The sequence below is a fragment of the Pituophis catenifer genome, unplaced genomic scaffold (assembly GCF_029215685.1).
Source record: "Pituophis catenifer annectens isolate HBS135680 unplaced genomic scaffold, rPitCat1.0.hap2 SCAF_1, whole genome shotgun sequence".
Taxonomy (NCBI): Eukaryota; Metazoa; Chordata; class Lepidosauria; order Squamata; family Colubridae; genus Pituophis; species Pituophis catenifer.
In genome coordinates this window covers 327,915,280-327,941,922 of record NW_027256881.1, presented here as the reverse complement: position 1 = coordinate 327,941,922, position 26,643 = coordinate 327,915,280, and the positions used below count along the sequence as shown (strand labels likewise).

The following is a 26,643-nucleotide window of genomic DNA, read 5'->3' as shown; positions in this document are numbered from 1 at the left end:
AGCCAGAACTTGCTCTAAAAGTGATAAAGCTCTTAAAAGTACACATCTGTAGGTTTGGGAATGTAAGCAAGTATGTAGGGTTACTTAATACATTCTTTAAAAGATTTTGCGCATTCAAAATTTCACTCTCTGAAAATCAGAGGATAATAGACCTATTCTCAGTAAGTCCAAATGAGCAGAAGATCCATTAAAGATGCCTGTGGAGTGGCCTTACCTGATTATCTGGGAACAGTTTGGTCCTGTTGAACCGGATGAGATAGACAGGATCCTCGATGCTGTCAGTGTAACTACAGGTAGTCCTCAACTTATGATCACAAGGCCAAAATGAGGATGAAGGTTCATTCTTCGAGCTTGTGCGTTGGGTTTCCAAACATTTCGTAACCAGGCTAGGTAATATCTTTAACAGAGTTTAAGGGATGTCAGTGTTCTTCTGTTGATAAGAGCTTCAGGTGTGGTGTGTCAAGTGAGGGTCTTGTGATGACTCAGCTGTGAGTCATCAATGCGTCTTGTTTTGGGTCTTGTGATAAGGAGATTACATACAGCTGACCCATCACAACATTTGACACACACACACCTGAAGCCCTTATAAACAGAAGAACATTGACATCCCCTAAACTCCACTGAAGATGTTACCTAGCCTGGTAATGAAACGTTCGGAAGAGTTTATCCTACTTTATCTCTGAAAATTTTTCTTTACCATGTAAGAAAGTTATTTATGCACTTGAAATAACTCCTATGAGAGCCAATCACAGATATTAAATGTACACTGATTTCCAGCAGTAATATTCATTCATTAATACAGTACAGTAAAATTTTCAGTAGGCCTATCTTGAGAAAAAGTTTAATGAGAGAATTGATTCTTTTTCTATTATTTTCCCTCCTCCCTGTCCATTGCCTGCAGTGACAATGGCTCACTGTTATTTGTACTGTATAGTAGTTTTTTTGAAGTGATTTTGAAAATTTGTAATATGTATGCAGTTGCTGATGAAGGCGTTATCAGTGTATTATAAAATATGTAATGAATATTATTGACTTAGAAAAGGCAGAATTTCAAAAAACCTTATTCCCTTAAATAAAAAGTCCAGAATAGTTATTCTACTACTTTCCTCTTCTCTAAATTGTTAAGAATGTAATACTACTAGTTTATACATTGATAGAATAGCTTTGTTTACATAATGTATTACTCCAGATTTATTGAACTCATTGGTCTTGGTTCACACAACATACCAGACATAAACTAACCATAGAGTGGGCTAATACATGTTTCAGTTATATATTATGTATCTAGTTACACTGTAATTGCCAAATTAAAAAGGTATCAAAAACATTTAAAAGATACTAAGCAAGTAAGTTTAATACAAAAATACATAAGCACTGCTGTTGGAACAGAAAATAGAGATTCTTTGTTATTACGAACAATACTCTTGACATTTATCGTACAAGTAACTTCTAAAAACATTATTTTACTTCCATTAAAAAGGTAATTACCACAGCTACCTCTTTACATAATCTCTGCATCACATCTAAAAAAGAAAACTAAGTATGTGTGTGGTAGATTTTTCTCTAATCTGAACATTGAGAGTACAGAACTGTGGAACCACTTAATTCAACTCAAATCAGGCTGGAATCAAAACTCAACTGTTCGCAGTTCATTAAAAACATCCATAGTTATGGAGTTGGAGCCTTGATCAGGTGGCTATGTGGAAAAATACATATCATCCTCTTCATCAGACTGCATTCCTTGTTCCACTTCAAAGAGATTCCTCACTCCAGCAGAAGTTGCTGCATCTATAGCAAGGTAAGAAAAAAATCCCAAGGATGATAGTATACAAAATGGTCCCATATAATACCATCCTCAGGTACAATCTTATAGCCAACGTGAAAAGCTCCACTGATCTTGGAGAGAAATTTTATACTGCATGAAAACCCACACCAAACCAACTAAGTTAAAAAGAGACTATGGCAAACCATATGCATAGATATTCACAATCCCAGGAGTCTGATTAATTACCTTTTAACGATTATACAGAAATTACTTCAATGTCCACAAGAGCAGATTACCTCCGTAATTGGTGTGGGGCAATCAAGTGTTCATAATTATGGATTTCAAGTTCTGAATATCTGCATTTAAAATTGAGATTTCCCACCCTGGGAAATATACTCGGGGGAAAATACAGGTAGTTAAATTGGATGCCTAAATCTGAAACTAATTCTTAACTCTGCAGTCACTAAATCTCATGAGCTGCTTTGTCTGTTGGCTTCATGTTAAGGTTTGCAAATGAATGGTGCAAAAGAAAATACTACAGACATTTCTTTGAAACCTCTCACAGGAGGAATGGCAATAGCACTTATCACAGTGCTTTTACAGCCCTCTCTAAGCGGCTTACAGAGTCAGCATATTGTCCCCAACAATTTGGGTCTTCATTTTACCCACCTTGGAAGGATAGAAGGCTGAGTCAACCTTGAGCCTGGTCAGATTCAAACTGCCAAATTGCAGGCAGCCGGCAGGCAGCAGAAGTAGCGTGCAGTACTGCATTCTAACCACTGCGCCATCGCGGCTCTACTATATATAAGGCCAAGAACATCCTTTCCTTCATTTGGCAATGATAATGAGAAAGCTCTTGTGATTATCCAACCCATAGGTCCCCAGTCTTTTTGGACTGTCAGAAACATTTTGAATGTTGAGCACAAATTACAAATAGGATGCTTGCCGATTCATAACATATCTATTAATGACATACCTTTTATTTTGCAGTCTGCAGATTTCCAACTTTGTTACATTATTTAAAATTCTTTTTTAAAAAAACACAGGTCACCGTGGCAGCCATATAGGTAGATGACCAGAATTGGGACCTGTACGTCCATTGCTAAGCAAGGAGTGATCCGTTGTTAAAGTGAGCCACAATCAATTTCAACATTTTTGCCATGGTTGTTAAGCAAATCACAGCGGACGTTAAGCGAATCACGTAGTTGTTGAATGAATATGGCTTTTTCCTCATTGATTTTGCTTGTTGGAAGCTGTCTGGGAAGGTCACAAACGATCACATGACTCAGGATGCTGCACTTGTGATAAATATCGGTTGCCAAGCACTCAGGTTTTGATTACGTGACCCTGGGATGTTGTGACAGTCATAAGTGCAAGGACCAGTTGTAAGTCACTTTTTTCCATGCCATTATAATGTTGAACAGTCACTAAATGCATAACTAAATCGAGGACTAACTGCATTGATGGTGCCATACTGGGGACTCCCAAATCTAATCCTAAATCCTGACAACGTAGTGTAAAGCAAGTGAAACAGGCCTACCTTCAAAATTAAAGACATTTGTTCTTCGAGACATGGGAGTAGTGAACACTGTCGGAGCCTGATGGAAATAAAAGATACATTACTTTCCACAAGCAAAAAGCTTGTAGAAAAGCTTCGTGGCAAAACAAACAAGCCAGCGAAGAACACCGGACTGCAGTTTAGAATCAATAAAGCCATGGAATATGCAGTTTATGATCCAGCTCTGTAATCCTGCCGTGCCACGTTCCTAGGTACTATATGCAGGCAGAGGAAGGAGATGTTAGTTTCTCGATTAGGTTAGTCAGTAGGTAACCAGCCAAGAATTATTTTTTCAAGGGGCTTTTCCGTTTCCCATTTTTAGCTGTTAATAAAGCTGTTTGCTTCTGGAGTGGATTTGATAACTATTTTTATTTATTCAGGGGGGAAAATGTATTGTTACTGAGAAAATAACCAGGTCCTATGAATAGCTTTAGATCCCCCTCAGAGAGATAAGGAAAATGCATGAATTATTTTTTAAAAGATGCAGGAATCTAATTTGTCTTCATATGTGATAAATGAAGGAAAGGCATTACCGCTTTCTTCTTTACATTCAGCCATGTGCGTCCCTTGCCTTTCATATTATTTTGCATGCGGAAGACATGTTTTTCACAGCTTTCCCTAAAATAATAATAAAAAAATTTAAATGGAGATTCTGTGTATGTGAATGTGTCTCACTTACTCACTCCCAAGAAGCAAGAACTACTTTGCTTATTGTCAGGCTGTAGCAGCACTCGCTGCTTATTCTTACCACCCCGCCCCCCAAGTTGTTGCTCATTATCCTTTTCAGTATTTCTCTTCCTGCACTTGCCACCCTATCCCAAAACATCATATTCCAGAATGCTCAAATGCCCACATAAGCCAACATCCCTGTTGCTTGACTCAGTCCTATTTTTATTGTTGGAACAGTATATTTATGTGTGAATTTTGCACACTTGTCAGCAATGACCTCAGTGAACCTAGAATGAGTTCTGCTCATAAAAAGGCAGATACGTTTGCCTTTCAAAATAAATATATCTATCCAGAGTACCTACCTATCAAGAGATTCCAGCATGCCAGGGCTGATATGATCACATTGGGGTGTCTTCAACCAGGGGAAAATAGCTGAAGCAGGTGTAATAGGATGTCTGTCTTTCAACTGGAAAACATCTTCCTCTGGGGCCACGCAGAACTGTGGCAACTACAGATCATATCTTGGTTATCTCCAGAAAGAGAAGGTGTTTGCTGTAAGTTTACTATGATATTATCCCCATCCAAGAGCATCTTTCTCATGTTGCCTGCATTCCATTTCATTCCCCCACCCCCGTTAGAAGATGATGCATTTATTAGAAATTATCCATAATTAAAGTGATGATAGCATTTTTAGTTAGGTGAAAGTAACATAGTTTCAGTTGATGAAGTGGGCCTTACCAACAGGATGAATCGTATAGGTAGGGTAATGATTGTAAAGCTGTTAAGAGTTTTGAGGTTGTGAAGATTTTTAAGCGGAAAAGGCCCAGAAGCAGATAGAAAGTTGAGTAAATGATAAGCAAATGGAAAAGGCAGATGCTAATGTAATAAGTATATACTATTAAAGTAAAAAGCTAATTTTAAAAACTTAAACTCTAAAGTTTTTTAAAAATCAAAGGACCAACAGTTTGCTGCTACAGATGGACTGAATTCCAGAAAATGGTTCACGTATAAATAACACTTAGAAAAGCAGAGTAAGATAATAGGGTGGGTATAATTTTTCTATATTTTCTTTCTTTTGTACTGTCTTCTACCAGATACCCACAACTAACAGTGTATTTGCAACTCTCTGCAATAGCTAGAATCCCAAATGAATACCAGATATTTTAGGGAATGTCTGTTGTAGAGATACAGTATATACATTTTGGACTAATCTCAAAATCTAGACATAAGTCACGATTCTATAAATGCATTGCTGAAGACAAGCACAAAATCAAGAATGAATTTATTTCACACCATCTGAGCCCAGGAAAAGGAAAACAACTTTCCATCTTGTTTTGAACATTTCTAATATCCTGTCTGATGGAACCCTGGTAGAAATATTCCAATATAAACAACAGATGTGATATTTACTTTTGTGTTCCTATTTTGGAAAGGTGTGGAAGCAAAGATGTCATCGTAGTTATCCTTGGGCATCTGTTCGAGGAAGTTCCGCATCTGTTGTTTCCTTTTCAGGGTTCCCACCTTTGCCAATGGCTGTTGTGTCCCCCTATCTACCAGCAAGAATGATACAAACTAACATGGAAACTCTTTTTTTGCAAGAGGATGGAAATTGCAGACAAAGGTTAGAAGCCACTTTTAAAAAACCTGTTATTTTCATTAATCTGAACTTTTAGATTGGAATTTTGTTCACTCCCTACACTAACTGTGTTTAAACAACACCATACACAAACAGCTTCATCAAACCATTTTAAAGACAGAATTAGTTTGTACATAGCCACCTTTTCCAACAAGTGAACAATAATACACATAAGCACCCTATTATTACCTGAGTGTCTCTGTCCAAAATTCTGAAAATTTATCTCAATATTCTCGGGTACAGATTCAAAAAAATAGCCTTTATTCATCTTAAAACAGAAAGTGCTTGCCTAATTTTGCAAAATTCAAGTGCACCCCTAAACAAATAAGAAAAGTGCTATCCTTTTGCTGAAAATCTACCCAGACTCCCACCCTTCCATGCTCCCAGAACGGAAATCTTGACACTTGTCTGGCTTTGCATGGAAGAAGACAGGGAAGAGGTCAGGACTTGTACCTCTTTCTTCCTTTTTCCCAGGCTTGGCGGTCTTGTTTGGGGCCCGTTTCTTCCCTTCCTGCTCTGCCATGTATTTTTGTTGGCATTCTTCAGCAGATCGTGTTCTCAGAGTCTTTGCCACATCCATCCAGAAACCACTTTTGTGTTTGGGAAAAGATGCCACTGCCCTATAAAAATATGAAAGATTCGGTGAAGCACGTTATGTTATAACTTTGGTGCCGACAGTATGAAAGTTAGACACGATATAGAATCTAAAAGGGGAGGTAGAAGAGAGAAGAAAAAAAGATCAGGAATTTTCAAAAAAAAAAAAAAAAAAGTTGGGGGTTGTATAGGAGGCAAATTTTTGCAGGATTGGATAGGGGATTAGAAAAATAAAGCTTTCAAATCATTTTGTTGACTAATATGGAATCAGATATTGTTATCCTTGCATTAGAAGAGCTCTGTAAGTCACAGCTATACAGACAGCATCTTACAGCATAAGGGAAAATTATCGTCCAACCATCCCTACTTGCCTGTACAACTTTTCCAATTCTTCTTCAGTCCAGTTTTCATTAGTGTCTGGAAGAGACTCCACAGCATTCCTTAACTTGCTCTGGTTGTATGGCTTTCTAGTCATAGGCAAGGCTTTTGGACTAGTTGAAATGTAACCATTAGTTCTCTTGGTAGGTATTTTTATCTTACTTTCTTTCACAGGAAATTCCTCTAGGCTGTTTTCACTTTCAGTCTCTGATGCAAGAGCATTCTTTCTGGCTCTGTTGAACCACTTCTGTGATTTTTGTCTCTTACTTTTCTCTAACTCAGAACTGGTAGCCAAGTTAGGAGAAGAACTCTTGTTACTTAGTTCTTCCAGCGTGTCCTCCTGGGCAAAGTAAGAACAGTTTGTCTTTCTGCTCTGAGAAGGTGCTACACAATTCTCTGTACTTTTTTGCTCACATAATGGTCCTTGTGTATTATTACACTCCTTGTTGAACGTTTCTCTTTTGAAAGAAGGCCGTGTTTTCCTTTTAATACATGGGATCTCTTCACTAGATTCATCTTCATCTGTGCAAGGAACGCTTTCCACAACTTTCTCAATTTGTTGGTGTTGTTTCAACAAATTTAATGGGCAGTTCAAAGTGTCTAATTCTACATCAGCCAAGTTTCTTTCATAGCAAGTAATGTTTCCACACTCCTTAGTCACATTTTGCTCATTTCTGGACCTCCTGTTGGAGTGCTGCTTTTCTTGCATTATTTTCTTTTTCAGAGGTGTCAGCATAACAGCGGCTCTCTTCTTCCAAATATCTTTAATGATTAATTCAGGGTCATTTCCTTCAATGTCTGAAATAAGATGTTGTGACTGTTGCTTCAATTTGCATTTAGTTTTCCTGGTTATATTCTGAGATTTCATATTAATTTTTCCTAGGTAAAAATTAAGTTTTGGAAATAAAAGTTAGCTTAAGTTCTAAATCAATGAAATTATAATTTGTTAATAGAATTAATTTCTTCTTCATCTTTCTGTTCTGCAGATATTCAAGGCAGCTGACAGGATTTAAACAGCAAAAGCAAAACATAACATTTAAAAAATAAAAAGCAATACAAATCTTGCATTAAAATTAACCATTAAAAGCATAACAAAAGATGTGTGTCTTTTAAAAATACTAACAGAGGGAGCAAAAATCAGCTCCAAGGGAATGTGTTCCTTACTATTGGAGCATGGGAAAATCCTCTCTTACATGCCAGAAAGGTGGGGGGGGGAGGGGGACGACATTAAACAGAGGGGCATTTACAAAACAGCCACTCATGAAGGACTGAAAACAGGACTGAGACAGATTTGTAAAATGAGGGCAATCCTTTCTTCATTTCATTTTTCATTTTCATTTTATTAGATTTCTATACCGCCCTACTCCCGAAGGACTCAGGGCGGTGCACAGCCAAACAATAAAAACACATACAATACAAAATTTAAAAATAGAATAAAATCAAATTAAATAATTTTGGCCCCGACAAATTTAAAACCCCAAACTTTTAAAACCAATTTAAAATTGAATATATAAATACTAAAAGATATTTAAAATTTTAAAAATCTTTTATAAAAGAGGGGGAAATTTAGGCCAGGCCGGCCTGGTGAAATAGTAAGGTCTTTAAGGCGCGGCGGAAGGTGCGCAGATCCGGGCTCCTCCGTATCTCTGGGGGGAGCTCGTTCCAGATAGTAGGTGCCCCCACAGAGAAGGCTCTCCCCCTGGGGGCCGCCAGTCGGCATTGTTTGGCTGACGGCACCCGGAGGAGCCCCTCTCTATGGGAGCGTACCGGCCGGTGGGAGGCTATTGGTGGTAGTAGGCGGTCCCGCAAGTACCCGGGTCCTAAGCCATGGAGCGCTTTAAAGGTGGTAACCAAAACCTTGAAGCGCACCTGGAAGACCACCGGGAGCCAGTGCAGCTCGCGCAGGAGAGGTGTTACATGGGAACGCCATGTCGCTCCCATAACTACCCGCGCGGCCGCACTCTGCGCCAGTTGGAGCCTCCGGATGCTCCTCAAGGGGAGCCCCATGTAGAGAGCATTGCAATAGTCCAGGCGGGAGGTGACAAGGGCATGAGTGACCGTGCGTAACGAGTCCCGATCCAGAAAGGGACGCAACTGGCGAATCAGGCGAACCTGATGAAAAATCCTCCCGGTCACGGCCGTCAAGTGCTCTTCTAAAGAAAGTGCTCTTCTTCACAAAGCCGTGAATCCAGGAGGATGCCCAAGTTGCGAGCCCTCTCCGTGGGGGCCAATGATTCGCCCCCAATAGTCAGTGATGGCGTCAACTGACTATATCGGGACGTCGGAAACCACAGCCACTCAGTCTTGGATGGGTCAAGCCTGAGCCTGTTCCTCCCCATCCAGATCCGTACGGCCTCCAGGCACCGGGACATCACTTCAAGGGCATCGTTGGGGTGATCCGGGGTGGAGATGTACAGCTGGGTGTCGTCAGCGTACTGATGGTACTCCACCCCGAAACCACGGATGATCTCGCCCAGCGGCTTCACATAAATGTTGAACAGGAGAGGCGAGAGGACCGACCCTTGCGGCACCCCACATATGAGGGGCCTCGGGGTCGACCTCTGTCCCCCTGTCAACACAGACTGCGACCGGTCAGAGAGAAAGGAGGAGAACCACCGCAACACAGTGCCTCCCACCCCCAACTCTTCCAACCGGTGCAGCATGATACCATGGTCGATGGTATCAAAAGCCGCTGAGAGATCTAACAGGACCAGGACAGAGGAGCACCCCCTGTCCCGAGCCCTCCAGAGATCATCAACCAATGCGACCAATGCCGTTTCTTTAAGCCCCAACAGTTCAAATTGTGCAACCACTGCATCTCTTTTCAATACAAGTAAATAATCCCTGTATCTTTCATTGGTTAGCAGCCAAATCATCCTATTTAAGATCATCTGCACCTTCCAGACAATTTACAAGCACAGCCTAAAGGGAGCATTTTGTATAGTCATATCATGATCACCAAGGTATAGAAAACATTTCAGAAAACTGAAATGTGCCTGGTACAATAAGGATTGCACAAGGTATGTAATGTGTAAATGTATGGAAATCCTTCTCATCACAACCATGTCCAGTAAGTGCTCAGGATCACAGAGTATGCCCAAACTCTGAACTATGCAAGGCAGTGCAACTCTATCCAAAATGATAATTTCAATCTCTGAGTCTACTTTCCTATTTATCAACAGCATCACTGCTTTGTCTTGATTTAATGTCAGTTATCATCCCTTTCAAACCCATTATTCATCGGTTACCTGGCCCGGATCATTTGAACCATATTTTGTTGTGGCTTGCACCAATTGACCAGGAGGTAACTCGTCCTAACATGCAGAGCTCCTCACTTTTGGATCACCAAATCAATCCAAACAGAGTATCAAATCCAGTATGTGCACAAATTGATATACGGAGTTGTTGGGACAGACCATGATGATCAGAGGAGATGACTTTTAGATCAAGAATTTGAATTGAGTACAAGGTAAAGTACAAGGAGAAAGGTTAATTTAATGCCACACCAAGATTAGTGTAGCCAGTTTGGGAAGACAGAAGACAGGGGATAAACCATATCCCTGCATAGCTCTGGCCAACCAAATGCAATAGCTTGCACTTAAAACTATGAAGAGTCAACACATCATCAAGAGAACTGCAGACTGTGGGCACTGCATTTCCAATCCCAGTTTGCTGTAGCCTGCTGTATTACTAAGTACTACAGCAGATGGAGCTGGGGAAGATGAATTTTCCACAATTCCCTTGCAACAATACTGTCCTTCTGAAAGAGGATAGATCTGCAATTTGGCCCACACTTATAAAGGTGAGCTAAACATTCTATAGAGCTGGGAATCTATGTTCTACTGGTTGTTAGCCAATGGTTATCATCTCCCATTATTATCCATATTAGCTGGGGCTTCTGGGTATTAAGAATTCAGCATTATCAGAACAACTACAGATTACTCATCCCATCTTAGAATTTTTCCTATGGATCATCTTCTTACAGCTTTTTTGATATAGTTTGGCTCTCAGTTTTAATACTCTGTTTAATGTTTTTATGTTTTACTTTTTATGGCCAATGGATCTCAATGGAAGGTGATACAAAAACAGGAGATGGAATGGCGTGTTAAATGTGGTTGGCAGGATTTGGCAAGTTAAGCGTAATTTTCAAGAACCTCCCCATATGACTGAAGAAAAAAAGTTTTCAATCAGTTTTGTGACCATTGCTGTGTTCCAAGGTCATGTGATCACCTTTACAACCTGCGAGTGGCGCAAAGAACCATGGAAAGATTCATGCTCGGCATTACAAGACAAGATAGAAAGACCCACGCATGGATTACAGAACAAACAAAAGTATCATCAAAAGAGTAAAAGTATTGAAGTGGAAATGGGCTGGTCACATAGCAAGAAGAACTGATGGCATGGACTAAGGCAATCATAGAATGGATCCCATTGATAAAAAGCATCCACAAAAGAGACCTTAAACAAGATGGATCGATGACATCAGCAAGTATTATGGGCCCAACTGGCAAAGGAAAGCTCAAGACCATACTGGTTAGAAACATGCGGAAGAGGCCTTCGTCATACAGTGGCTACAATGAATTAATGTTTTACTTCACATTAATTTAACTGTCTAATTTTTATTGATATGATGATTAGGGCTCTTTTGAAGAGAAAGGAAGGGCAAAAGTAATTTTACACCTGTTCAGCATTAGAATGTTTGAATCAATAATTTCAAGAATAAAGTGAATTAAAATATTCTCTACCTTTTGCTTGGTTCAAAGGCACTTCTTTATGATCTTTCAAAAGGCTCTCACCATTTTTCTTTGGAAACTTGATAGTCTGCCTCCTCACAGGGGGTGTGCTGCTGATTGTCTTCAGGAACAAAAGAACTAATATAAGCAAACATAATTTCAAAAATGCACTTTTATCCTGTACTATACAAATTCCACTTTCAGGACTGTGTTCATTTTCTTAATACTATACTTTCAAAAGGATCGAGACAAATTGGAATAGATTGAAAGAAATGCAATGAGGATTATCAGGGCATAAAAGTTCTCTTGCAAGTAAAGATTTAGCTTTGAGAAAAGACAATTGGGTAATTGACAGGCATTCTTCAACTACAGTACCTGAGGTTGTTTCACTTAAATGGCCACAACCATTTACAAGATGTAAGAGTCTTAACCCAGTGTGCCCCAACTTTTCCAGCTCAGCGGACCAGCGGAGGCGTGGTGGGGATGGTTTTGCATGTGCTCGCCCACCAGTTTTCCTGTTTGGAAAACAGGCTGCAGACCACTGTCTTAATCTATAATGTAAATTTCTACAGGAACACATTTTCTAACTGACTGTTATACCAACTCCCTAATGCAACACTTGGGAATTTTCTAAACTATTGGTCTCCCATTTACTGGATGTCTTCAAGCATAAATTTTGTTTTGATTTCTTGAATTTAGGAGGAGATTAGGGTCAATGGTTTAAATGGTCTTTTCCAGCTTTATGATTTAAGGATTTGAAGTTACACTCTCCATTCATTTAAAGTTCAAGCTTTATGCACTGTGGATTTTTTTTATCTGAATATAGAGTATCTTTCAAGTAACAGTTGCTACTTTAAATATAAGAGTTTATATTTACTTTAATATAAGAGTTCAAAATAACAATTTCAGAAATTATTTTAAAAAAATAACACTACTGAAATTAACTTCAAAAATAACAAACAAAAAAAACCCAGAAGTTATAAGTTCTTTAAAGCAGTTCAGTAGAATTAGCAATTTAGTAATGTTATTGTTTTCTCTTTTAAAATTCCAATCCATTCTCCCCAAATTTACTGAGGAAAACATGCTATAAATGTGGGACCACTACAGCTAAACTGTTCCTGGTCAGGTTCTTAATATCTACCTGTGTTTCCCCGAAAATAAGACCCTGTCTTATATTTTTTTGAACCCCAAAATAAGTGCTTAGCCTTATTTTTGGGGAGGTCTTATTATTTTGGGGTCGTGGAGCAAGATGGGGCTCCTCTTGCCATCTTAAATGATTTCCAACTCTGCGTTTAAATATTTTTGGGGAGGGCTTATTTTCGGGGGGAGGCTTATTTTAGCGCATGCGCTCAAAAGCCCGATTGGGCTTATTATCAGGGGATGTCTTATTTTCCGGGAAACAGGGTACAGAGAGAAGTGCTCAAATTGTTTCAAGTCAAAACTTTTTATCCTTTGTATGCATCAGCAATATTCCAGCACTATTTTTTTTAATTTTTTTACAGAATTAGAACATTTCTCATATTTCAAAATTATCAGGGAATGCTTGAAAGCCAAATCATCTTTATTACAGATAATAACTCTGAAATATTTAGGTCATTTGATGTCATGCAAGAATGGTTCAGCCTTCTGGAACCAAGTAGAAGGAGCAAACTAAGAAAGAATTGTGGTTTAGTTAAAAATAATAATGAACCAAAACTTTTATTCCTTAAAGTGCAAACCTAGCATTTTTAAACTAGAAATTCTGAAACCAAATGTACAATTGAGACACAACTAACAAAATATGTTCTGAATGTTGCTATCCTAGTATGTATCCATTTATGACAAGATTCAGTAGTCCATCTGCATTTGAAAGACAAAGGTCACTCTTTTGAAGACAGCAAAGTTCACATTCTGGACAGAGAGGTCCACTGGTTTGAAAGAGGGGTCAAAGAGGCCATCTATGTTAAAATTGGGCAGCCCTCTCTCAACAGAGGGGGAGGGATATAACACCACCTATCTCCTGTCTGCAACACTGTCCTTTCAACAGTCCCAAGAAGGTTCCATACCCTTTTGCACTCTGGTTCAAGTGACTCTGAGGATACAGATAAATCCCCAAGTGGCCTCAAGGACTCTCAGAGAGCTAATGAAGACCTTCAGAGTGCACTAACAATCAGATGATTGCAAAGAATATAAATCAGTCTATTCCCCACTCCATTCCATTCAGTTCAGTCAGAACTGAACAAGCTTCTTGGATGAGAAGCAAAACGTTATAGAGGAAAAAACCAATAAAGTCCAGTTGCCACCTTCCGATTACTCAACAGATTATTCCTTTAGGCTCAGGGAAAGTACAATCATTTCCAAGTTAAATTGTACACACAGTGGATTTTTCAATCCATAATACTCTCAATTTGTAGGAATCCAAAATATCTACAAGCACCTGCTTAAAATTTCTATCCTCCAGAATAATTTACATATAGTGAGAAAAAAGAAATCTTACAGGTGATAAGTAGTTGGCACCTCCTTTGTTTATAGTGATATTTAATGCCTGATCTTGCCGTATCCGTTCCCCACACCAGTACTGCATGCGCGGCTTAATACACCGCCCACTACGGGTGAAACTTTTCTCACTGTCATTCTGTAAATCGGTTGTTTCCATCTGCTTACCTATCAAGGAAAACAAACACACACAAAAATATTTTTCAACAACAAAAAATTTCTGCCTGTGTAACAAGGTAAACTGACTGTAAATGTAAACATAAAGTTAGAAGCACCCTCATAAATGATCCAAAGAAAAGATGAAGTAGCTCTAGATTAACCTAATATTCAAATGCAAGTAAGCTAAATGGCAGGAAACAAAGTTGATTAAGAGATTTAATTGTCTTAATCAACTTTTATTAGCTTAAGATAACCGGAGTCTATAGAAGTAACAGTTATTGGTAATGAAAATATGTTTGGAGGCTTTTTTAAACATTTAATATGAAAAGCTGTTTCCTGCCATATAACTTACTTGCATTTGAACATTAGGTTAATCTAGATATACCGTATTTCCCCAAAAAGAAGATCCAGTCTTAATTTCTTTTGGGCCCGAAAATAAGCACCAGGTCTTATTTTCAGGAGATGTCTTACCCGCTTACCTTAGGACCACCGCAGCCAGGCCTACCACGCTCCGACACTTGTCGTGCTGCTGCCCAACTTCTTGCAATCACTTGCAGCCAGATGCCCCATGGCTCATTGCGCCAGTGCCGCCACTCAAGGTAGGCCATGTGGCGTGTCACGCCATTGTGTATGTGAAGGGCAGCACAGGCGCGATGCGCCAGTGGCGTCTGGCCACGAGTGGCCACAGAAGTCGAGCAGCTCTACGACAGGTGTCAGGGCATGCAAGGCTGTCCTAAGGTAAGCAGGTGCGGGACACATGGGGCAGCTCTACCCCCCACCCAAGCTTGATTTTTACACATGCACCTCGCCCCACCTCGTACAACCAGACCGTGGGATAGAGTGGGTGGAATCTTAACTAGGGATTATTTTTGGGGTAGGGCTTATTTATTAGGCATGAAAAATCAAGCTAGGTCTTATTTTCGGGCAAACACGGTAGCTATTTCACAACCCATGGAATACATTCTCATCGCTGTATATGGTGCATGGTATTAACAGGGGTAGTGGATTAATTGGGTTAATAAAGTATTTCCTCATTTAGCAACCAGTCTGTTAAATTGAAGTGAAATGGTTACTAAACAAAAGTGACTGAGGAAGAGAAAGAAAGACACATACTACAAAGATCACTGGTTGCTACCATCTCATTTAGGTAAAGTTCTCTCATACAGCTATGCCAGCATTATTTTCACTTCAGCATGCAGTCGTTAGGCCCAAAATCTGGTTGTAAGTGCGCAATTTTTATTACTGTTTCCCATTGGGAACAAAAGTATATGTCATAGGAAATTACTAGGGTTAGGAACATCATAAATACAACAGTATTTTTCGAAAAGACCGATATCTTCCCCAAACAAAGAAAATAACATGCATACCATGTATTTTATCATTTTGCAGAGGTAATACATCATAAGTTGTGTTTTTCGTTTTATATTTTCTCTCAATATTTTGTGGCAGATCCAGTTCTGAGCATTCGTTTATTTTTTCACTATCACCACTTACAGGAAATGCTCTCTCTTCTTTCCTAAAGATTTAAAGGTTTGCATAAGTAGTATTAATCGCCTCAATCTTTTAAGCAGATTTCATATTTTCTTTAAACTGTTTAAACACTGGTAGCAGTAATTATGCTGTAGCAGCAGCTCTTTTCTGAAATAGTTTGTTTAGATAGGATACAAGGAATTAGGTGAAGCCTGAGATGCCTATCCAGAACCCAAATTGTTCTAGAAGGCTGTCTTCAAAAGAAAATGACAATTTCAGTAACCCCAAGCCCTGCTTTCATCCATTTCCCCATAAACATCTTTGTTTCTTAGGTCTCTGCCTAAAGTAGCTAGAGAAGGCAGAAGTTTTCCAAACTTTTGGCTGCAAAACCAGGATATAAACTTCTCAAGTGGAATCGTCTTTTTAAAAAAACTTAACTTTTATGGAAGGATTCTATGCAACAGTAAAATAATTCACAACTAAGAAAAGAAAAAAAGAAAAATAGTGAATACAGAAAAAAGAGAGGAAAGGAAAAAGGGAAAAAAAAGTATTAGGTGGCTTATTTTGCTTATTTCAAAGAGACATGGATAACCAGTCTTTCCATTGAGGCATTATTGACTGCGATTTGAGGAACTGTCAATAGAAATACTCTGGAAATTTACTCTAGAAGATAAAATTAGTACAAACTACCTGAGGTCACAGACTAAATTGCATTGCACTGGTGTCAGAAGCACTGAAGTACTTCTGGGTTGAAAGGATTAGCCGGTGATATCACTATTGCCCAGGGGACACCCAGTTGGGGGCTCCTTTCATGTCCTTGGCAAAAGCTGGAGTGAAGGTCAGGAGCTCACCCCACCCCAGCACTTGGGTTTCAAATGTGGGCTTGCTAACCTTCAATCCAGCACCCTAACTATGCGAGCCATCGTGCTCCTACAGACTAAATGCACAGTATAAATAAATGTTGTAGACATTTTACAGTTTTTCTTAAATATTTTGAAGACTGAAAAATTCTTACCAACAATCACAGCTATCACAATGACTCAAAAACATAAACATTTTCAGTGACACTGACCTTTTCATATAACAAAGCAAATCATCAACAAGCATTTTCCAATTTCTTGGGATTCCTGTCCCAAACTTCTTTATGAATGTAGGTGGTATTCCTGTTTGAAACAAAGGTATAGCCTTTGGACAGTTGTTATGTTTTAGAAGGGTGCTTCTTATACCCTTCTTATTTTTTAAACCTTTGGAGGAGATCAAAACAGGGATAATCTTACAGGATTACAGAATTTTAGGGAAATTCCTAAATACCTTAAATCTGTATTACACCCCCTTTCTTTTTGTAATGCTTTATTTTTATGCAAATGTTATCTTGGAAACTTCTAGATAGAGGAGTTATGCATTGTAGAAATTATGACATCTAAGACTCTACTCAAGCTGATGCTATCACACAATCAGCATTAAGTTAAATTGAAAAAAAGTATTTTGAGAGGAGGGTGCATATAAACATGAAAAGTAGCTTAGATCATATTGGGCAAAATGCATAAATAAAATGAGAGTACAGATTTCTGTACCCCTTCCAAATTAGAATGGCCAAGTGATCCCTTTTATGAGTGTTTCAATCATCCATCATCATTTTACAGTCATATTAAGCAAATATAGCAATAGATATATTAAAGATATTGTCCTTCCTGCAAACACTATTACTTATTCAAGCTATCATTTGAAACAAATTAATATTTAGTAATGTGGTATAGTTTTAAACCTTATATGACAAGCACAGATCAGACATATGTTGTTAGATTTCAATGAATACCAGAAGGGAACTGGAAGTAATAAAGTACCAGTGTTCAGTAGCACAGTGATCAGTACTACCTCTTATATGTGTTATCCTACTTCAGTCAGGGCAGTTGCCTTATGGTTCCCAACGTAGGGCAATATAGAGCTCAAAAATAATTACTAGGGACTGGCAGTTTAGGTAATAGGTCAGCATAAACAGTTGGAAAAGAAGCAGCAAGGTAGAAGCCATTTTCACAAGCTTATAAAAATTCCAGGCTGCCACTGTGGTTTTCCTTTTCTCTTACCTTCTTTCTTCATGTTAACTTCATCAATATGCCCTTCTAACACATAGATATTTCCTGTCAAGGTTTTGACTTGATTGTGTGCAATACGTTCTACAATTACATTGCTATGCCAGAAGACATTGCCCATATCTCTAAAATAAAAAGGACATAGTAGCATAATTTGAAAATAATTAATCTCACCATTTTTTACTTCCTTAGGATCCCAGCTCAAAAAGTAATGTGAGCCCATTATAATTTTTTTCTCCCACTTCCCAATGTACGTGTTTTATATTGTGAATTGTGTATCTTACTATGTGGATAAGACAGACTTATCGTATTTTCTTTATGAAGAAATATTTGCAGCCATATTTGAAGCCATAAAGGACTTAAAGCCTTTGTTAATTGTTCTATTTAACTGTTACAAGATGGACCAGACAGAATAAATTTTGATAAATACACAAGTCTATTCAAGATGTAGGTAATATCTAATCAAGATGTAGGTAATATCTAGGATATATTCAATTTACTCTTGGGAACTTAAATTGTAAGCCACATTATGCATTCAAGATTAAACAGAAACGTAGTCTGAAAACAAAAGAAATACACAAAGGAATTTAGTTAATAATCAAAGCCAATCAATCATTTACATTACAATGCCCAGCAAAAGTTACTACAATTCAGTACCTAAGCCCCATGTTTTTTTAGTTTTACAAAGTGTAGGTTGCAAAGGAAAAGAGTGAGTAAGGAGCTGGATATCAAGATTTTTTTAAAAAATAAATAACATGGGAGAGGAGATAACTGTCATCCACAGTACAGGTAATCCCCCGGTTACGAGAGTTCCCTTAGCAAATGTTTGAAGTTATGCGATCAGCTCCCCCTAGCATTTACGAACAAGTCCCAAAATGACAAATCTTGCAGCACCAGTGCAATTGTTTGCCCATTTGAACAACCGCAGAGGCTCTGCAACATTCGTCCTGCACGTTGCCGGCCAAAATCGCAGTTCGGGTGCGCCTCTCCATTCAGGCCTCCAGCCTCCCCCAGCATGTTGCAGGCCGAAATGGAGCTTCTGAGGAGCAGATCCATTCCTCCAACGCTCCGTTCGGGCTCCAGAGACCTCACCCGGCATGTTGCAGCCTGAAATGGAGCTTCTGAGGGGCGGACATGCCGGGGCCTAAATGGAGCTGCAGAGGAGCGCATGTGGCTGAGAGACTGGAGATGAGACTGCTTGCTGGCTATTCACATGGTGACCCAGCGCAACAGGTTCGGTGGGGGGGGGGAAACAATTGTGAGGAGCATGAGGTATTTCAGTGTGTCGGGGAGGCTTTGGATAGTCTTGGGCAGGTGGCCCCCTCCCCATGGCCTTCCCCATCCCAAAATACCTCATGTATACTTAACGAGCCTCACATTCGATTAACAAATGTGTGGGCAAAAGGAGGGAGTGATCTTGTTCAAGGTGCGAGATTCACTCTCATGAATCCTGGGGTTACAAATGGAATGGGCAGGCTCCATTATATTTGTAACTTGAGGACTACCTGCATTACTTAGAAAATAGGATCAAGGAATCAATCCAAACTCAAGTTTTCATTCTTACAAAGCTGTCCACTGCTAAATTTATGGCATAACAACTGCTCCATTTAATTTTGCTTATTTTGCTTTCCTTTGTTTTTTGTTTGAGAGATTGTCTGTATTTATAATTTTTCTTTTAAATTGCTCTACGCTCCTCAGAGATAAACTTCAAGCTTATGGAAATAAATCCAATAAAATAATTCAATACTAATTCAATACTAATATTAATTCAATACAAGACTAATGCAAGGACCATCCATGACAGTGATTAAAAACCATGTAGACATATCTGAACAAAACTGAAAAGCAATCACTTGCCTCCGTATTCCTTCCAGACGCACAGCAGTATTATCATTGATCACTCTGATTCCCCATTCATTGATACATATAATCTCTTTTTCTTTTGAGAACTAAATTAAAAAAAATAGAGAATATAATTTTTGCCATAATTATTGGTTTTCATCCAACTGAAAAATCATATAATGTATACCAACAGTTCAATGACATTCTCAGATTCATATTTCTTCCTTATATTTGTGATCACTACTTAAATTCAAACTGTGCATGTTTTAAGATTTGAACCTAAATATTAAATATTTTCTTCTGAATTTATGAAGAAAAGAACTTTCATAGCTAATGTGGTAATGTACCCTTCCTATCATATATAAGTTATACCACTCAAGCAAAAATTTGTAGAGAATGATATACACAACGCCATGGGTGCCCATTTATGTATATTGTTAGTATTATAAACAATCCCAAAGTAGGAACAATCCAGGAAAATCTTGAAGTTTACAGATTTATTTATTTTTTCAAATTCTAAGTTTCTGAAATTATTCTGAGATTCTGAAAGAAATGAAAATTCCATTATTTTATTACAGAAACTTAAAAACATTTTTTTAAAAAAAATAGATGTTATTTTTCTAATAAAAATTGCAGGGACATAGCATGTCTCTGGATCATTTATTCGATCTCTGATCTTCACAGTGGTATAAACAAATGGACTTGCCTCCTTTAGGGAGATGGGTGGTCTATTAATAAAAAATATAAATAAATAAATGTAAATAAGATGCAGTAGTTTCCAGGATTTTTAAAAAAGTATATTTATTTAAAGAAATAGCTTTTTTTCAGATTTATGGCTCTTCAAAATTATTCTTCCATAAAAAATCTAAAAGAGCAATATGAAAATAAATGATAAACTAAATTAAGCTGCAATTAGGGCTGAGAATGTAATCTATTGTCCACAGCTGCCAGGTGATGCCAAGAAAAGTAGCTATTTTAAAATAGCAAAACAGTTGCTTATTCATTTGCTTCAACACTCAAAAATACCTTTCTGAAACAGAACCTGAAGCTTTGTGCAAGTCTACTCATTTGCATTTTTCAATGAAGTAGTTAACAGAAAATATCCTGGTGAACCATTTATGACCCATACTGATGTAGTAGGAAAAAATGTAACACAAGAAAAGATAGTTGCTCCCTTTAGTTATGTTTAATTGTGATTGACTATGGCTGGTGTGCATTGTTTTTCCAGCCAGTAAGATGGATAAAATAAAATAAAAGATTCTACCTTTTCATTTGTGCCTGTGTCAGGTTCATCCAACAGCACCTTGGTAACAGGCTGTCGTTTCCTTGGTATATGGGCTTTTGGAGTAGCAAAAATTGTATCACACAGATATTGGGAAGGTTTTTGTGGCGAAACACTTAAATTTTCTCCTACTTTTTGGCCATATATATTTTTGGATGGAGTCACCACTGCTTTTTCTTGAAGATTTCCAGATGCTCTTTCCTTCAAGAATTCTTTAGATTTAACATGACCATCACTCATAATCACAGGATTAGATATTATTGTAAAAGTTTCACTGGCCAATTCAGCAGGTTCCACAATAATCTTCTCTTTCTGGCTAACAGTAGTACTTAGGTATTCTTCATTAAAATTATTAATTTTTTTTGTTGGGTGGGATGTGATTAAAGGTTGCTTTGCTGTAGGTAAAGGAGAGACATTTTAAATTTAGTACAATGAAACATCTCCTACAGGAAATATTCTCTTGATAGCTATTGTTTCAGAATGACTTGTTATGTCTAAATCATATTTTTCCTCAGTCATGCTAACTTCTTAGACCAGTGATGGCTAACCGTTTTGCCATTGCGTGCCAAAAGCGGTGTGTGTGTGTCTCGCACGCGCGCCCACCCATAATTCTATGCGCCCTGCCCCCCTCTGCATGCACATCTCCCCCGCTTTTGGCATGCGATGGTATGGTGGGCCATTTTTCACCCTCCCCAGGCTCCAGAGCCTTTCTAGGAGCATGAGGGCAAAAACGCCCTTCCCCACCCCACCCCCACCCCCAGGCAGGAAACGGCCTGTTTGCCGACTTCCGGTGGGACTGGAAGGCCCATGTTTTGCCCTCCCCAGGCTCCAGAGCCTTTCTAGGAGCTTGGGGAGGACAAAAACAGCCTTCCCCACCCCCCACAGGCCCTCCGGAGGCCAGAAATGGCCCGTTTGCTGACTTCCGGTCCCACTGGAAGTTATTAGACAATAACTTCTTCTCAATAACAAGAAAAAGACAGAACTCTTTTCATTAAGATTTATGGATAGCCAACTAGAACAATCTGATGGAAGACTAATTTTATGCATGGTAACTGCAACATAATTAATATGTGCACAGAGATGGAGGCATACTGAAGCTCCCAAAATTGTGGAATGGATTGTAAAGATGACAGAAATGGCAAAACCAAGCTATTTGGTAAAGGACCAAACAAGTACTTTTTATGGACATTTTATTGAAAATAGAAAAAAGCCAAGTGAATTTGAAAAACAATTAAACAAGAGGTTGAAGAGATTTCTGTAATATCAAGAGGGAGGAATGATAATGAGTTTGTTTATAACTGTTATAAAAATTGCAAGTTGCTTACTGTTTTGTTTCTTTAACTATTTTTTCTTCCTAATTGTTCTTTACATTTATCTTTTATTTATGTAAGTCTTAATAAAATGATGATAATGATATAGCCAGCTCTACCTATTGTGTGTGTGTGTATATCAATAACGAAGAGCTTGCTGAATGGTGCACATGCTATTTGATGACCATTTCTGTTTACTTACTTATTTAATCTATTTATATGCCACCTATCTCACTGACAAGCAACTCTGGGTGGCTTACAAACATAAACAGGGGTACAAAACATTAAAATGTTAAATAAATCAAAATGAAATAAGTTAAAAATCAGAACCAGAATACTATGGGGCAAAGGTTTGAAAAAAACTAAAAGCAAATGATGAGTAAATGAATAAAAGCAACTACAAATTATTTGGCAGTTTGCTGTTTGGTTATTATAAATAGAATATTCCATTTTTTACAAGAAAATTATAAAGTGACCACAAGTTTTCAGGTAGAAGAATTGAAGACAGAATTTCAAGACAAAAATATATGCAAAACTTCTCATCACCTACGAAAATTATTACCTTTCTGCAACCAATCTTCCTGCAACCTCTGTTTTACACGGGAAAAGAATTTGTTGGGAGATTCCAGAAATGGAGGACTTATTACTGTAGTACATATATTTTTGTTCACCTCAGTAAAATCTGTCACTGAAACTGAAAGAACAAAACCCACAGACAAACAGCTTTCAATACCTGATAGATTAAAAAATAACCTTTTAGAAAACATGGAATTTAATATTTGCATGGCAAAATACAATACAACTAATCTAACAGACAAGTGTTATTACTGAGGAAGTTCAGATGTGCTTCTGCAAGTTCTCAGAGGTGCCCAATACATAATTTGACAATTAATTAATTATATGGTTATTTCTTCATCACTCTTTCTTGGTTGCTATTCTTAAGAAGTGGTGCTGGGAAACAATGATTCAAGTGTGGTTTAAAGCACTTCGTGCATGGTTTATGCACATAAAAATGAACAATAAGAGAAAGTTGGAGAAAAAAACAATAGGCAATAGATGAAATGGGAAGGACAGTTTATTCAAAAATATTGGTGTTGGTCATCCAAGGTATCTGAGGAACCAACTTGCTACAATGGGATTGACCCAGCCACTTGTTCTGGCAAAGAGCACAGACGCCATCAGTCAAAGAATTTCAGCTAGTGGGAATTCTAGCAGTCTAAAGGAGCCTTTTCTGCCATGGCCTATCTGGAACATCTCATCACTGGAGGCGAGATCAACCTCCACCCTTCTAACCTTTAGGAAGAGCCTTAACATCTTGCTCTGCCAGTTGGTGTCGGGCCCTGATGGAGAAGCTATATGCTAGAAGTGGCTAGTGCAGTGACCAGAGAAGGTACCACCTTTGCTCCGCTCTAAACTCATTATTTTTTTACTCTGTATGTAACCTTTTATCATTTTAATTTGTTTTTATGTTTATAATGGTTTTTTTTTTAATTCTATTTCTTACTATATTGTTAGCCACCCAGAATCACCCCAAACAGCGAGATGAGCGGCATATAAATTCAATCAATGAATCCTAAAGGCGAGTCTAAATAATAATAAGGCAGGGAGCAGGTTGTCCAATTTCTATCACTGCTGGATAGAAGCTCTAGAGTTATTTTTGTAATTGTATCTCAAACATCTAAGTATGATACTAGAAGAAATTTGGAAGAAATTATATAACCAACCTGTTTTTACATTGGATTCTTCAAGAAAATCCTCATCCAGCTTTGTCTTTTGTTTATTTTCAACTATAGGTATTTTTTCTGATCTTTGTAGAAAGGCAGGTTGCCTTTCAGGAGTAAGAATATAATCTATAGTACACTTTGGGTCCAACAACTTAGCTTCTGGAGGCTTGTTTTTTTCTTTGACAAGAGATGCTCTTTGTTTCATTCTTGAGAAGATTTTTGCTGGAGATTCAAGGGATAATGGCTCACAAGCTTTACGTTTTTGAACGGCACTCCTTGTCAGGGGCTTAGTTTTCTGACATGAAATCATTCCCAGGATTTCTTCAGATGCTTTTATTTCACTGAGGTCAAAGAATTCTTGTCTATGTATACTGCCAGACATTAAAGTGGACTGGAAAACATTTATTCCTTTAGTCTCTTGGCCAGAGCAAACATTTTGGCAAGTAAGAACCATTGAAGGAGGAATTTTAGCTGAATCCAAAGTACAATTCATCTGGAATTTTACAATATCCTTTAAAGGTGTACCAGCCGGGATATTATGTAAGGAAACTGCTTTGAATGACATTTTTTCTTTCCTTTTAAAGAAAAAAAAGACATGTTAAAATTCTTCAATTTTCAAAAGGTACAGCATCTGCAAAAACAAAATCTCTTTATTATGCTCTTTTAATTAAAAAAATGTCTTATATCTGCAAATACAAACTGTATTCCTTTACATTTTTACTTAAAAAGGTATCATAAAGTAACAAAAACAATCTCTGTGAGACCACATACTAAATGCATCTAAATTACCTAAATTATTTCATACTTAACTTATAAATGAGATATAATAATACCATATAATGACACTATATGTAACACTATATACAATTTAAATCCCTAGTGCAATTTTGAAAATTTAATAATAAAACATTAAAGGACATTTTCTTTCTAATAATATAAAGCTGTTGCATCATAGAAATTGCACCAGAATGATATGAGATTCGGCAATCACTCCATAAGTGTTGAATATATAATGTATGATATAACATTGGCATGTCCAACATGAGGCCCATGGAGAGCTAGTAATGTGGCCGCACAAAATTGTAAACTTTTATATACATTTACAATTATATTATATAGTTATATATTTTATATGCAGTCCAAAAAAATTCCTCTTCACCCAATGTAGCTCACGCAAGCCAAAAAGTTGTGATACCCATGATATAAAGAATACTAATTTTGTCTGCAAAATTCAAGAAAAGTAACAGATATTTGTACTTTACCAGCGTAAACAATTCATCAGGCACTTTAGCAAACTCAAATGAAGTTAATTATTGCCATCAAAAGAATAAAAGAATGGAAATGGAAATGGGCTGGTCGCATAGCAAGAACCTCTGATGGCAGGTGGACCAAGGCAGTCATAGAATGGATCCCACTTGATAAAAAGCATCAGAACAGAATAAGAGTTGGAAGGGACCTTGTAGGTCATCTAGTCCAACCTCCCCCCCAAAAAGCAGGAGACACTGCCTACACCATTTCTGACAGATCCAGTCTCTTCTTGAAAGTTTCCAGTGATGAAGCTCCCATGACTTCTGAAGGCAAGCTGTTCCGTTGGTTGATTGTTCTAACTGTCAGGAAATTTCTCCTTATTTCTAGATTGCTTCTCTCCTTTGATCAGTTTCCATCCATTATTCTTTGTCTGGCCTTCAGGTGCTTTGGAAAATAGCTTGACTCCCCTCCTCTCTGTGGCAGCTCCTCAAATACTGGAATACTCAAATATCATGTCTCCCCTGGTCCTTCTCTTCACTAGACTAGACATATTTCAGCAACCAGTCCTCTAAACATCTTCGTTGCTCTTCTCTGCAGTCTTTCTAGAGTCTCAACATAAGCATCCACAAAAGAGACCAAAAACAAGATGGATCCACGACATCAGCAAGTATTGTGGGTTCAGTTGGCAAAGGAAAGCCCAGGACCAGATGGGTTGGAAACATGCAGAAGAGGCCTTCATCCTAAAGTGGGTGGATAACGGCTAAAAGGATGATGATGATGATGATGATGATGATGATGATGATGATGGATAACGGCTAAAAGGATGATGATGATGATGATGATGATGATGATGATGATGATGATGATGGATAACGGCTAAAAGGATGATGATGATGATGATGATGATGATGATGAAGATGATGAATATCCCTGTCATGTAGCTGGGCAAGCCTGATCTCCACGTGACAGATGGAAGCGCTCCCAAATCCAACCCAGACAAATCCTGGCAGAAAGAGGGTCCTACTTTTCAGGGGGCTGCCCTAAAGTCCCCGGGGCAACCATCCCCAACCTGGTGCCCTACAGATTTACGGAGGCTTCGACTCCTTACCTTAACCAGCCCCAAACGGAGGAAATAATTAAAAAAAAAAATAGGTTGAAATAACAATTTTTTTAAAAAAGAACCCACCAGAGGATTTCCCGCCAATACCCTAATGGAAATAGTAGCGTTCTCATCTAGAGCTCGGAAACCGCTTTCGTTGGAGTGCAAGCAAAATCTTCTCCCACTCACAAAGTCCCCTCCCTCGCCGAGCAGCCATTTCTCCCCCCACCCCTACCTTCTCTCCCTCCCTCCGTTCGTTCGGCCGTCCGTCAGTCAGTTCGCAGCGCAGACGTCAACCGCCGCGCGGTTCGAATTCCTCGCGCGCCGCCCTCCCTGTCGCTGATTGGGCTAACGAGCGCGGAAGGCTTGCGGACGTCCTCAAGAGTCGCCGCTGCGCCGGCGCGTGTCTTGGAGGGACATTTTGGAGGCTGGCAAAGACTGCCAGGCGAAGGGCGGTTCCTTTAGGATGACGTTGGGGGCGATTTTTTTTTTTTTTTTTTTTTTATAAAAGAATACAGCGCCTCGTCGCAAGAACCAAAGGAAGAGCAGCCGGAGTGGCAGCGAGAGTGTAATCCGCATCAACGTTATATTTTCTGCCTCCAGTTAGTTGA

At 38.5% G+C, this 26,643-nt stretch overlaps 1 protein-coding gene across 1 annotated transcript; it reads right to left on the bottom strand.

The window, feature by feature from the left end:
- Window positions 1–1,669: 1,669 nt before the first annotated feature.
- On the bottom strand, window positions 1,670–26,166 carry MIS18BP1 (MIS18 binding protein 1). The gene is made up of 17 exons (XM_070931710.1): window positions 26,120–26,166; window positions 23,686–24,260; window positions 22,524–22,655; window positions 20,634–21,046; window positions 19,385–19,476; window positions 17,522–17,652; window positions 16,510–16,600; window positions 15,335–15,483; window positions 13,810–13,976; window positions 11,346–11,454; window positions 6,594–7,479; window positions 6,082–6,248; window positions 5,403–5,542; window positions 4,355–4,500; window positions 3,857–3,941; window positions 3,306–3,363; window positions 1,670–1,788 (listed from the first exon to the last, which is right to left on the bottom strand). The coding sequence occupies exons 1-17, from the start codon at window positions 26,164–26,166 to the stop codon at window positions 1,697–1,699; spliced, it is 3,480 nt and encodes a 1,159-aa protein (XP_070787811.1). The 3' UTR covers window positions 1,670–1,696.
- Window positions 26,167–26,643: the final 477 nt, after the last annotated feature.